Genomic DNA, 14,396 nt, shown 5'->3' on the forward strand with positions numbered 1-14,396 from the left:
TATCAATGCAGTTCCAAAAACAAAACAAGGAAAATTAAAAAATATATAGAATAAAGTGCTTTAATGGCTGTTTTAGATAAAGAAATTAATAGATGTAGATGTAATAGCTGTCAACAAAAATACTGAGAGAACAGCAAAATAACAGCTACTGTATTGACAGATTTACTGAAAGAACGCTCATACTGAAACTGTGGCTCTAAACAAAGTGAAAGCTTGCAATATCAGAAATGGATGTACAAGAGCTGCTGCTTTACGCTTGACTGTTCCGCTTTATTTTCGCTGTGCATTCAATAGGATATGTCATGTTAAATTCACAATTTATTTATAGCACATACTGACAGCGATATCTGTGCAGGTGGAAACGCACCCGCTGTCTTTGTGAAATTTGTTGATGCAGAGAATTGATGTTTGTTCCTTTGTGTCGTGCCTAAAACTTTTGCTGCAAGTTTGAAATCACAATAAAATAAACACCTCTAAACTTTCTATTCCACGTTTTTCACAAGAGTCTCTTAAAGGGATAGTTATTCATCCTCATGTTGTTCCAAACCTCTATGACTTTCTTCTGTGGAACACAAAAAAAACATGTAAAATGTTGTTTTGGACCCTAGTGATGTCTATTGTATAGACCAAAATGCCAATTTTTATGCGTGTAATGGCATGAGGGTGAGTAAAGATGACAGAATTGTAAACTAACTAAGCATTAGAAAAATACAAAAATTAAACAAACTTTGAAAATAAACATCGAAAGTGCATGTCTTTAAACCATACGGTCATAGCCAATGGAAAAAACAACTCTCCACTCCTTTGATATCACATTTATTTGGCCTCGTTCTAGTCCTCATCTTTCATTGACTTTGAAGTGACTACTCTTCTGCATCGTTGGATACGAATGAATCGATATTTCTGAGGGAAAGATCTGGTCTTTTACATGTGGTTGGGGTAACTATAAGGTCCGAGTCCTTCAAAGTGTTGTAGTCCTTGAGACTCATTCTGTTGCCATGTTTTAGTATTGCATGGCGTTGCCTGTGATCCAAAAAATTGGAGAATATCCCATTTATTACTGCTTAATGAGAATGCTTAGTTTACATTTATCTGTGTTTTATTTGTTTTTTGGCTTTCATGAAATGATATACTAACCTCCTGCCAGGCTCAGACAGAGACCAGGAGTTGTTTGTTCCTTCTTCGATATCTTTATCGTTGAGGATTGATGGAGGGTCAGTCTCCTCGATGAGGACATCCAACTGCAATTAAGAGCACATTAGGAGTGTTTTAGAAGCCAGATTTTCATCTCGGTAACAACACCTGAGCCATTAGTGGGGAAAACCGCTATATGAAACAACTACACAAAGCTTCATCCAAATGCCTTACCTCACTGTTTACGTTTTCAGTTTTCTCAGAGTCCGAGACATCTGACAGATTGATTTCTATATCCAGTACGGGATGAGACGGCATACTTAAGGGATCTATGAGAATCTCGTAGGGAACAGCAGGGTGCTTCCAGGAAGATGGTGTGTTGATGCTCCAACTTTCTTCTTGTCCAAATGTACCTGTGGAATTTAGTGTAGTTTAGATGGTCATTCATTTCGATTCTTGAATGAATCACTTTGATGACTTGGTTGTTTTTAGTGAATAAACACGTACAGCTTATGTCTTGTGAAGCTACATCAAAATTTAAAAACCTTTGCCGGTGAAGAATGTCCATTGTTTATTGTCAACAGTGTAGCGAAGGTCCAACTTAAACTAGCTCCAAAATCTCACTCGAAATTCACAATTGTGTGGATTTTACACCTTGGGACTGAATAATGTCAAATCATGTTTCCAGAGAAGAACAAAACTTGAAATAGAACCAGTTCAATAGCATAATTCATTCGGGAGTCGGACCACACTACTATAGGTTATGCTGCTTGTTTTTGATTCACAAAAAAGAACCAACTCAAAAGAATCATTCTGGAATCCACTGGTTATGCTGTATGTTTCATACTGTATTTTTAGCAGCGGTATTGCAGCACCAATGAATAAGCTAGGTGTTGCAGTTAACACAGTATTTCATATAGTACGCACTGGTTAAAGAATGCACATGCCACAACCATTTAATTCAGAAACAAACATCATCCGGTTGATGAGGACATACCCTATTAAAGCAAATAGTTTTAAAACTAAATGTTTCAAAAAGCGCATATTGGTGTGATGCTCATACATTTGGCCATATAGTTTATGTAAAAAGACAAATATCTATGCAAGTTATCAGATGTACCTATAAATTCCCCATGGATACTCCAGAGCCGAACTGAGCAGTCCAGTGAGGAGGTAAGCAAAAACTGGTCCTTGTCAAATATCTTCAAGCTTGAGGTGAATAAATTATGTCAGTTATGTTAATGAGATATCTTTTTGTTTAAATAGCAACTATTAAACAAAAAATGTGTATAATAATAGTATAAATGTTATGTTCTTGTGGTGTTTTGTTTGTTTTTTCACTTTTTGAACCAACCTAGTGATGCTGCTGATATGCGCACGCCAGAAGTTCACCTCTAGAAATGAATAAAACCACATCAAGGCTCAATATAAACATTAAAAATCATACTTTGAGTCATGCAGATAAAATGAGGACTGGCCTTACTTTTAGGAGGGTTTTGTTCGGGTCCCAGGGCGTATTGCTTGATATTGTAAACATAGATGAAGCCGACATGATCGGCTGTAAAAAGCATGCTGTCATCCCGCGTTAAAGCCAGTTTCACAATCTGCTGCTGAAGTTGAGACTTGAAAAGAAGACCGCTTTAATTAGAACCTTTGCCTCATTCAGTTGACACTGAATTTATAATCAAACTTGAGGAAAGATAAAATACACGATAGTTACAGCCTGAAAAGATGTGATGAACTTCCCGCCATTCAGAACACTCCAGAAATTAACATTACCTTTGATAGAGATTAAATATGTTTAGTGAAATCAGAAGCTCTGCATATATGAACTGATTTTCTTCTTTCTGTGATTTTATTCATCACAAAGACCAGTTTACCTTGAGACCCTGAGGATACAAGCCAAGCAGAAGAGGACAATTCAGGAACAAATGCCCGTGTCTTTAGGAAGATGAGGCTCAGCACACTTGTGTTTCGAACTATTGTATGCAGTTAAAAAAATAAACAACACATAAGGTCCTCTTGCATATTGCAACACCTCAAAACATTCACAAGCACAAATGGACAGCCTTCTCACTCTTAAAAGGTATAGTTAACCCAAAAATGAAAATTTCCTGAAAACTGACTCACCCTCAGGCTTCAAAGATGTAGATGACTTTGTTTCTTCCTCAGAACAGATTTGGAGTAATTTAGGATTGCATCACTTTCTCACCTGTGGGTCCTCTGCAGTGAATGGGTGCCGTCAAAATCAGAGTATCAAACAGCTGATAAAAACATCACAATAATCCACATGTACTTGACATGACTCCAGTCCATCAATTAGCATCTTTTGAAGTGAACAGCTATGTTAGTAATAAACAAATCCATATTTGTTTCTTATAATATTTATTCTATATTAAATACTAGTCTATAACCCAAAACACTTCTAGTGAAAAAGTCCATCCCCTGTAGGATGAACTGCTTTCACTTGTATTGTTGTATTTCTCTCCTAATTCAGACAAGACTATTTTTTATTTTTTAACTGGAGAAAGCAATATTATGGCTCGTCTCATATTTTAGCTAGAAGCAATGGTTTGAGGTTAAAAATACCTTGATAAATTTGTTTATTACAAACACACAGCTTTTCAATTCACAAGACATTAATTGAAGTTGTGTGGCTTACTTGAATTATTGTGATGTTTTTATCAGCTGTTTGGACCCTCATTTTGACGGCACCCATTCACTGCAGAGGACCTATTGTACAAGTGATGCAATGCTAAATTTCTCCAAATCTGTTCCAATGAAGAAACAAACTCTACATTTTGGATGGACTGAGGGTGAGTACGTTTTCATTTTTGGGTGAACTGTTTCTTTAAATGGATATTTCACTTCAAAAATCTAAGTTCATTATGTCTATATGACTTGTGCACTATATTCCAAGTTTTCATACGATAGATTTGATTGAGAATCAGCAGAACTGTAATCATTATTCACTGAAAATTCACAGAAATATTGCCATACTATGAGTACTGCTGCTCTGTTGAGACTGAGGGGTCTGGAAGCGACACTGTATGCGTCCAGACACCACATTCCATACAATGATCTCCCCATCGTAGCTGCCAGTGGCCAGGAGATGCGGTGTGCAGTGAGCAATGCACAGGATATCTTCTTTGTGCCCATTTCTCTGTGTCAAACATTCAACACATTACCCAATGTCCCCCTGCATATTTGAAGAGGATTCAAACTACATGCATGTAGACATGAGTGAACTGTATTATAACTGTGAACTGTAGAAGATGCTAATACCACATCATCCTGCCAGGAAGGTTTTGGTCTCTGACTGAACTGAGTTTCCTCTTTGGAGTCCTGTCAAAAGCATCAAAAAAATAAACAGCATATTGTAGTTTAATTTGGTCAAGAATGGTCCTTTCAGATATATAGGGGCCATCTGACCAACATGTTACGAGTACTAATCACACATTGCTTGATTTTGTCCCTGAGAAAGTAAATAAAGGGTCTATTATTGTATAAGACATGTCAGTAAATGAAACTTTTAATTATTTCAATGTATTTTGTTGGCAATGGAATTGATCTAATTTTTCATTTGCAGAAGTTTGCATCTATTCACAAGCACAAGTCTTAAATGTAACATTATAAAGAGCAACAGCGAGGAGAGTGGGATCTGTTTTACATTTCATATTAAATATCTCTCTAACACTGAAACAAAATGAATAAATCAAAGTACCCTGAACACTTAATACAGAATTGACAAAATATGGAGGTACATTTTGAATAAAAATGAAATATGTATTCTCCAGTGGTGTCATAATCATGCATTTAGGGTATCTTTTCCCACAAAGCTTAGATTCTCTTTTCTAAAGAGAACAAAAGCTCTTGTAAAAGATGGAATAATGGACTGTCAGAAGGGAATGGAGGAATAAACCACACCAAACAGCACTCCAGCACTTTTGAGGAGGGTGGAACGCTGAAGTAAATGAAATATGGAAATGGAGTGAACAGCAATAAAAGCGAGAGTACCAGGGGGAAGAAACCGGTCATGGCAGTCAACTATTTTATGAGAACCATCTGGGGAATTACGCTGATATAAAATAAAGTCGTGAGGGAAGCAGGCTGGTGGTCACTTTATACTCACCAAGTAAATGTCAATCCTGCGGCCCCAACCGACAGAAATCACAAATCTGCCAAAACAAATAAAAGAGCGAATCAGCCAAAAAAATCAGAGGCATAATATCCATGAAGATTATGGGGCTGGCAGTCAGCAGAGACTCACGCGTTCCTGTGCAGTGTCAGATAGGAGCAGTCACAAATCTCAGCACATCTTCCATCTGGGGAAAACATAATGCAAGGCTCTTTGCTTCACAACAGCTTTACAGGGAGTGTGAGATAATATCTTCAACACTCTGGATAATCAGTCAAGTACTCAAGAGCAAAGAAAATCAATCAAATGCACATTAAGATCTAGGAGGCATTATTGACCTCTGCTGAGTATCTTCACACACTGGCCATTGTTGAAGTTCCACATCTTAAGGCAGCCGTCTCTTCCACCGGTCACTAGCCTGCAGGTGAAAATAAAAACAGAATGCAAAATAATACAGCAAAAAATGAATATTTTGCAATGTCATATTAAATATTTAGCTGTAACAACCTCCTTCCGCTAGGGTCAAATGCCATGCAGGTAATTGCAGATTCTCCGTGAGCACATCCATACTCAAACACTTGAGCACCAGTTTCCACATCCCAGACTTTGACAACCTGAATTCAAGTAAATATATTAAAGCACTACTTTTAGACAAGAGGAACTGTTGCTTTCCTAATCTATGGAAGACCAATCTTGCATAAATTAAAAATAAATAAATGTAATTATAGTAAAAATAAAATAATAAATACAAATACAATTCATTTTTAATTCAATTTAGTCCTAAATTAATTTTGTCTTATTTTTTTCCTTTATTATTTTCTGTATTTATTTTTATTCTTTTTACCTTTATTTTGTATTATTTCATAATTTTTATTTGTATATTTATTTATTTATTTTTATTGACTTTTTGCAGGTTTGGTCCTCCATACCTAACAGCTCAGCTAAATAGTTGTCAATATAAATGTACATTTATTATTTTTTATTATGTATCTTCCAAACCAAAAATTAATGTTCAAGGAAACTTGACTACTTACAATAACATCTTAAAATATCCTGATTCAGTTTGCTAACTTCAAAGTCAAACAAATCCACACCCATTAAGTTTTGTTCCTCACACAAAGCAATCAAATGGCTTTATAAGAAATGAAATACATCACAAAAGTCGTATGAACTACTTGCAAGATTAGTTATGTTTGGTTTAGGGTAAGAAATCAATACTTTGATTCAGTAAAGACTCATTGAAAACCTTTACATAATTACAAAAGATTTCTATATCAAATAAATGCTGTTTTTTGAACTTCGTATTTATCAAAGTATCCTGATAAATGATGTATCACAATTTCCATGAAAATATTAAGTAGCAACTGTTTTCAACATTGATAATAATAAATATTTCTTGAGCACCAAATCAACTAATTAAAATGATTTCTGAAGGATCATGTGACACTGAATACTAGAGTAATGACTGCTGAAAAGTGCAGGAATAAATATTACATTTTTAAATATATTCAAACTGAAAACTGCGACTATTTCACAATATTATTATTTTTTACTGTATTTTTGATCAAATAAATGCAGCCTTGGTGAGCAGGAGAGAAAACATTAAACCCCAAACATTTTTTTTAATGGTAGTGTATCTTTACTTTTTTACTAATCATTCAATCACCTTGAAACACATTGTGTCAGTTTTATAAGATCAACTTATGAATATGAAAAATGTGTTTCTCAAAACCACTCACCGAGCCCTCAGAGCAGCTCACCACCTGCCTAAACTCCTCACTGTATCCGCAGCACAACACTGGCTCTTTATGGGACACAATCTGATTGCCTTTAGGCTGTGGTCTACAACAGATGGAATATGGAAGGCGAAAGGATGCAAAATGCATGACAACTGATGCTGAATGGCGTGATGATAATTCTAACTAAATATACAGCCAAATGATACCTAAAACAAGCTTTGAAATATTCTTTATATAACATACTTTGTCTGAAGGGATAGTAAGGCGAGGCAATCTGAGGCAATGTAAAGCCCCTTCACAGCTGAAGAGTAGAGGCATGCAGATAATTCTCCCTGGATCTGACTTGCTTTTGGATGTGCAGTAAACAGACATGTCTGATCCTTAATATGCCATATCTAAAAGAAAAATAATAGTATCATCATACAAAAATAATATATTTTCATTTCATATTTATGTTGCACTGCTCTGTTTCTCTGATTAAAGGGATATTTCACAGAAAATGGAAACTCTGTCATCATTTACTCACTCTCATGTTGTTCCAAACCTGTATGAAGCTCCTTCTAACGGCAAACATACAAGGAGAATTTTAAACAATATCCTGCCCAATGTTTGCAAAATAATAAAAGTAAATGAGGACTGGGGCTGTCAAGCTGTGAAAAGGATTCAAAAGCATCATAGAAGTACCATAAAAGTGGTCCATATTGCAAGTCTTATGAATAGCTTTGCATGATGAAAAGACCGGCGGATCAGTCTGATTCATTAACTAATAAACAACTGTCATAAAATAACTGTTGTTTAGTAAAATGGATCAACTGATTCATAGAAAAAAAAAAACCTTCAGAAGTTATTTTTTCAGCCCCCATCCTTATTCACCTTCATTATACTGACAGGAGTGATACGAATATGCTTTGAAATTCCCCTTTTGTGTTCAGGATATAGAGAAAAGAATGTCATTAAAGCAATAAGCCCTAAGAAGCCGTGGTTTACAGTGAATCTATAACAGCTAAGGGGCGTTGTTGTTAGGCATGACGCGAAGCGGAGTGCCTAAAACCCCCTTAGCTGTTATAAATTCACTGTAACCACGGCTTCACGGGGCTTATTGCTTTTATAAAATGGTTATTCCATATACGTAGTTAGGTTTCACAAAATAAAACAGAGCAAATAAAGTGTAATGATATTAATAAAAACAGTATTCTTCCACCAAACAATGTAGTTCCTCAGAAACAGTTGTGGTTGCCAAGCAACACACAAAGTAAACAAAGGTGTATGTTTGTAGAGTAATTTACAACAGCTTCGAACGGGGCTCAGCCAATCAGAATCAAGGACCGGAACTATCCGTTTTATAAATAGAATTTAATAATGCATTAGTTTGCTCCTTTGTTTGCCAGCTACTTTTCTGCTTAATGAATATTTATTTCAAACAGAGCCATTTGATCTGATTAACAGTTTGTACTACCAACCATGCAATTTGTTGAGAAAAGGTGCACATTTACTTTTCTAATCAATTGCACTTATGGTTTTCGTCTTGCAGAAAATCTGTTAGACTTACATTAGAGCTGTATCTAGGGACAAGAATATCACAGAGACATGGAGTATATTATATCACATAATCCTCTTTATCACATCATAAGCCTTAATTACGGCTTATCTTTGACTTGTGTTGAACTAATGTGTTGAACTAATATCAGTTAGTGAACAGTTACGTCATTTGAATGGCTCTTAATGTCTTTTGTTTTGTTTCATTCTAGGAGGTCCTGCAGACAGTGCCTAAGTTCTGCTTCCCATTTGACGTTGAAAGGTAGGACGTCCTTAATGCTTCCGGAAAACAAGTTAATCGATGTGTGAATTGGAAAAATGAGGATGTTTGTTTATCCAACACGCATTCACACACACACACACACACACACAAGAGGCTGGTGTAAATGACTCACAGGGTGGAGCCGCACCTAACAACGCCCCTTAGCTGTTATAAATTCACTGTAACCACGGCTTCACGGGGCTTATTGCTTTTATAAAATGGTTATTCCATATACGTAGTTAGGTTTCACAAAATAAAACAGAGCAAATAAAGTGTAATGATATTAATAAAAACAGTATTCTTCCACCAAACAATGTAGTTCCTCAGAAACAGTTGTGGTTGCCAAGCAACACACAAAGTAAACAAAGGTGTATGTTTGTAGAGTAATTTACAACAGCTTTGAACGCGGCTCAACCAATCAGAATCAAGGACCGGAACTATCTGTTTTATAAAAGAGTTTAGAACAACATGAGGGTGAGTAAATGAACAGACAAGTTAATAGATAATCAGTGGTGCTACATTGCATTTGGTTTTTCTGATTATGAACATTCAGAAAAACGCTGCAGCTCAGTTTAATGCCTGGGTTTTTCAGATCAAGAAATTTTCAAAAATCCAGTTTTAACTTTTGAGTAATGAATTAATTTCTCACCTTAGCGGTGTTGTCTGTGGAGACTGAGAAAATGTGCCCATCTTCTGAGGCGATACAGAGGTAGGAAACAGGGGCAGCGTGACCTTTCAAAATCCCGGTTGGTTTTCTGCCATTTCAAAATGTAAAATAACTAGCCTGGCATAGAACATCAGTATTTGAACACACAGTATCATCTGTGTGTATTTCATATCCTCCTAAAGAACAGAAAAGCAGTTGTCCAGGAGAATAAAAACTGTTTAAGATAGTTAACCCTTGTACTGTATAATTTGTTGTACCCCGGTCAAAAATGACCAGCTTTTAAAAAATTGCTTGTAAAGCTCTCTTTATGCTTTATTATCAACAAATCTTGAATTCAATCTTTTGTCACCTTGTTTTCAACTTGTAATTCTAGCAATAGTCACTCACAAACTGAGGTGAATAACAGTGTTGCCAAGTCTGCGATTTTTCAGCAGAATTGGGCTACTTACCCCCTGCGGAACATGATTTTGGAGTGATTTTGATAGCCAATTTCCCCCAGGACATGATTGGGATATAGTTTTGGCCACGAATGGGATAGTTTTGAGTAGCAACTGGGCTGGTTTTGTTACGCAGACCTGGCAACCCTGATGCATAATCTTAGATCACTGAGGCCTATGATCAATCATATTAGAAATATAAAACGTGCAAATTGAAAGAAAACAAGTTGACAAAAGATTTATTTTATGGTTAAAGACCATAATGAGAGATTTACAAGCAATTTTTTTTGGATGATCATTTTTGACTGGGAACACAAGAAGTGTAAAAAGTAAGGGAAACAAAAAGGGGGGGACTTGTTATACCCTGTGTGGGCAAAGTCACTATTTTTTGGTTCATTAACATTAACTACTTGACCTCTCCGGGTCAAAATAACTGGAACACAACAAAAGAACTGGAATCAGAAATATGCCAGTTTATGAAGAAGATATCATTAGGATATAAGGCACACCTAGGTACGTATGGCATCCACATGCGCAACAGCTTGTCCATCCCACCGGTGACCAAAAGATTTCGATTCTTACAGAAGTCAAAGGTCGTGACTCCTTTAGGAACAGTGAAGATTGTTTGATTGCTGGTTGCCCTCTGTGCGACTTTTGTAGATTTTCCCTCTCCGCACGCTTCTGTCTTCTCTCTCATCTGCTCTTGCATGTAGGTTGATGGATGAATGCTTCCTAATTAAAAACAGATTGTCAAACATCCATACATACATATCCACTCAAACAGATCACAGTTGACAGATTCCGAACCCTTTTCCCCTCTTTCTGAGTCACAGCGTGTTATTCAAATGAGTTTAACCGGAGCTTCATTACATTGAGAGTTTTGACAGATCTCGCTTCTGGCATTAAACATGCAAGACACCAGAGTTGCTATTTTCTTCCTCCTGCCATGTTAAACAGACATCACTCAGAAAGAAGTGAGAAAGCAAGGAACATTATTTTCTACACACCCTTGAATGAATCTGAATGTCTAGGTCATATTTCACCCTAAAATCAACAGCAAAAAAATTTTAACTCAAATTTTGCATTAATAAATTGAATCCTATTTTTGCTCTATGACATTATTTTAATTCATCTAAACATATTTCGACCCCTTTTCTTTTTATCACAGTGTGCCTGTATGTTTTCTTTTGCTTGTATTTCTAATTATTTTTAATTATGATTCTCATTACCGTAACACTGTAATAATCAGGAAAAGAATGTGCTTCACTGTCATAATGTCACAATGTAAAAAAAAAACTGAATAGTCCTTAAAAATAGGCTTAATTGTATTAAAAAAAACATAATTTCTCATCTTTTTTTGAGTTTGGGGTAACCTATAACCCTACTAAATGAGAGAAAAGAAAATAATCACATTATCCCACTGTACTGCAAAAAGAAAAACAACAGAAGTAACTTTTAAATGTTACCTATAACAAGGGCAGAGTCTTCATGCATTGATGAGGATACAATGGCAGGTATGCTTTGAAAATATTTCACCTGAAATGATAATAAAATACAGCAAAATTTTAGACCCTTGTTTTTTCTTTTGCAGAAAAGAGATAATCATAAAAAAAAAATACCTAAAAAATTCTCTGTCATCATTATCCATCATCTCTCAAAGCACTAATGCATTTTGAGTGGAATATTTACAGTTAATTTCAATGTATATTCATGTGCACTGTAAGAGACAACATTAAAATACTACTACTAATACTAATATTATAATCATAATAAACATTTGACCTTTGACACCCAGTCTTGGTGGAATTTCCATCTGATAAATGTTATTTCTGGAGATTGAACTGCATGGTCAATGCTTATGTTTGGCACATTGTCAACCTGCGGCAATCTTTTCCATAATCTAGGGCATAAATGCAGAAAAAACCTTACAAACATGAATCAAAAAATACTACACAAACAACTGCCCAGGCCATCTCTACGCCTGTCTGTTTTTTCCTTATTTTGTAATTATAGAATAAACATGTATTTTATGGCCTGGACTGTAAATAAGGTAAGTATCATACACAGTAAGCAAGGTCATAAAATATTCTTAGCATGTCAGTTATCGTTCACATATCTATGTGCACAGCTCTCCAGAGAACAGCATCAGTTTGCTAATTAATTTATTCATTAAATTATGAAAATTAGGACATGTCTGCATGATTTGATCTTGTAATTTTGTTTTACAAAACTGCACACGCAAAATGAGTATTATTAAAAAATCTTGTTTACCTCAGTTTCTCCCTGACCGATTTCATTAGTAGGATGTTCACACAGCCCTAGAGTGCCAGAAGCTTTGTGATCAAACAAATACATTGTATTATATAAAATTCATGTGTTGGACTGCATTCGTTTACTTACTTGAGTATCACCATATACAATGATACATTCATCTGGGCCAGTAGAGCTGACAAAACAAGAGTATATTTTTTATTACAAGAAAAGCAAACATGGAAATATAAGTCCTGTGTTCTTGTTCTTAAAAATTTCATTACAAAAAATAAAAAATGCATGAGCCAACATAACATACCCTTATTATTTCAAACCTTGTTTCTTATGTAATATGTTATATAACATCATATTAAATTGTAAATGTGAAGCTAATTAAGTGTTTTAAATAATAACTAAAATCATATCTGATAACACTGAACAAAGATAAAACACTGCTCACCAGTAATCCAGGTTTAAAGGCACAGTTTCTAGTACACTCAACTGACAGCAAGGCTCCAAAGTGGAAAGCTCATAAAACTGGATCTCTCTGGATCTGTAAAGTGGGAAAAGAGATGCTGTTTAGACTGGCTGAGGCTAAGATCAGATGTGGCTGTTGTAAAATCAGAAAGTTTTTCCTAAGATCACTATAAAGTTACATAGTTGTACTTGTCTAGCAGAGCAGTCCCCAGGCTGCTCCAAGGGAATTGTCCCTGTAATAACTGTAAGTTGCTTTGCATAAAAGCATCAGCAAATTTACTTCATTTAAACTAGCATGCCAAGGGCAAAAATCTTCTTTAGAAAGTTATGTACCCTACAGTGCATAATAAAGACTGTTATGTGAAAATAAATGTATTTAAGAGCAGTTTACCCTGTTCCAATGATCAGTTTATTATACTCTGGCATTGGCACAAAATCAGTAGCCCATTTTGGTTTTCGACCAATGGATCTGTCAGGCTGCATAGAGAAATATGAAAATTATTCAAATAAAACAGGGGATTCATATAATTAAAAATAAATAAAACGCAGAATCTCATTACATGTGAAATAAACAAATAAAAAGAATCCAGACAGAATATAAAAGTAACCCACAAACACATTCTTCTTGTTCTTCAAATAAAGCCTGGGGGTCCAGAAACTAACAACCCCATCTTCTCTAAGAGTCACAACTGTCCCATTCGGAGGGAAGTGGATTCTCAGAACAGGCTCCCCGCGGTTTAGAGGCTTGACGCTAGCTGGTAATATGAAGGCTGCCATCTTACTGCGACGCACAGTCTCTTCCTTCTCTTTGTTCTCCAGGTAGATGTATGTGCAGAACTCATGCTAAAAGAAAGTGACAAACACTTAAATAGACTTTTCATAGAATTTGGTATGGAAGTGTGTTGAGAATTTTAAATGAGTCTCATTCACTACCATGCATTCTCACATATCTGTGACTAAAATCAATAGAATAATATAATATTTTAATATAAAAATATAATACTGGTATGTATTCATTACAAGTTACATGTTTGGAAAATAGAAATCACCTGAAGTGTGAACTTAACTTCAGTCATGATTACTATTTGATAATGTTGGTAAGCAGTTTTTATACACAAATATGTCTGTATATAAGGTTAGCGAATGAGTCCCATTTTGACAACTTGCCCAAAGGTTTTTCAACTGCATTTAACAAATCGTCTCTTCATCTATTAAATGAGAGCAAGTTTGAGATTTAAAGGGGAAACAGTGAATTATTCATACCCACTCGATTCTGCCATCGCCAGTGTAATCGATCTTCATGAATAGCTGCTGAATTTGAGAATCTTTCTGTGACATTTCGAAAAGTGTTAGGCCAAAGAAATGGGTGAGAAGACAGTGAGAGAGGAAAGATTGTACAATCTTGTACAATCCTTAGGCCTCCATTAATCCATTTACATCAGCAACAGTTTATAACTGAATATCTAAATCTCTCAGTACAGTATTTTGCAGACAGAGAAAAAGATAATTCATCATAGAGAGGCAGTGGTTGCAATCATACTTACAACTGATTTCAATCCTGGGCATTTTTTCACAACAGACTGGAATTCTTCATAATCCAGCATATAGATGCCAGCCTTTGCAAACTCCTGCACAAGAGAACATAATTAAGAAAACCACTTTTTATAAAGTCATTTAAGATTTCAAAGTAATCAAAATATTTTGAATACTTACATCATAAGCCAGTTTAATGTGCTTTAGATCATGAATGGACACC

General features: G+C 35.4%; 1 protein-coding gene across 1 annotated transcript in view; it reads right to left on the reverse strand.

The window, feature by feature from the left end:
- Positions 1-863: 863 nt before the first annotated feature.
- wdr95 (WD40 repeat domain 95) overlaps positions 864-14,396 on the reverse strand; it is a 16,693-nt gene continuing 3,160 nt past the window's right edge. Inside the window, exons 3-30 of the mRNA XM_016560992.1 lie at positions 14,354-14,396; positions 14,185-14,268; positions 13,904-13,969; positions 13,253-13,483; positions 13,032-13,117; positions 12,624-12,716; positions 12,314-12,359; positions 12,185-12,231; positions 11,696-11,813; positions 11,380-11,449; positions 10,423-10,645; positions 9,459-9,564; positions 7,255-7,406; positions 7,012-7,114; positions 5,780-5,886; positions 5,611-5,690; positions 5,405-5,459; positions 5,267-5,312; positions 4,420-4,479; positions 4,135-4,297; positions 3,015-3,113; positions 2,855-2,913; positions 2,618-2,756; positions 2,489-2,528; positions 2,255-2,343; positions 1,369-1,547; positions 1,138-1,241; positions 864-1,023 (exon numbers count right to left, since the gene is read on the reverse strand). The exon at positions 14,354-14,396 is cut by the window's right edge and continues 11 nt beyond it. Coding sequence (XP_016416478.1) covers positions 864-1,023; positions 1,138-1,241; positions 1,369-1,547; positions 2,255-2,343; positions 2,489-2,528; positions 2,618-2,756; positions 2,855-2,913; positions 3,015-3,113; positions 4,135-4,297; positions 4,420-4,479; positions 5,267-5,312; positions 5,405-5,459; positions 5,611-5,690; positions 5,780-5,886; positions 7,012-7,114; positions 7,255-7,406; positions 9,459-9,564; positions 10,423-10,645; positions 11,380-11,449; positions 11,696-11,813; positions 12,185-12,231; positions 12,314-12,359; positions 12,624-12,716; positions 13,032-13,117; positions 13,253-13,483; positions 13,904-13,969; positions 14,185-14,268; positions 14,354-14,396 — 2,848 coding nt within the window. The remainder of the gene's footprint in view (positions 1,024-1,137; positions 1,242-1,368; positions 1,548-2,254; positions 2,344-2,488; positions 2,529-2,617; positions 2,757-2,854; positions 2,914-3,014; positions 3,114-4,134; positions 4,298-4,419; positions 4,480-5,266; positions 5,313-5,404; positions 5,460-5,610; positions 5,691-5,779; positions 5,887-7,011; positions 7,115-7,254; positions 7,407-9,458; positions 9,565-10,422; positions 10,646-11,379; positions 11,450-11,695; positions 11,814-12,184; positions 12,232-12,313; positions 12,360-12,623; positions 12,717-13,031; positions 13,118-13,252; positions 13,484-13,903; positions 13,970-14,184; positions 14,269-14,353) is intronic.

The sequence above is a fragment of the Sinocyclocheilus rhinocerous genome, unplaced genomic scaffold (genome assembly GCF_001515625.1).
Source record: "Sinocyclocheilus rhinocerous isolate Xijiao unplaced genomic scaffold, SAMN03320098_v1.1 scaffold259, whole genome shotgun sequence".
Classification (NCBI taxonomy): domain Eukaryota; kingdom Metazoa; phylum Chordata; class Actinopteri; order Cypriniformes; family Cyprinidae; genus Sinocyclocheilus; species Sinocyclocheilus rhinocerous.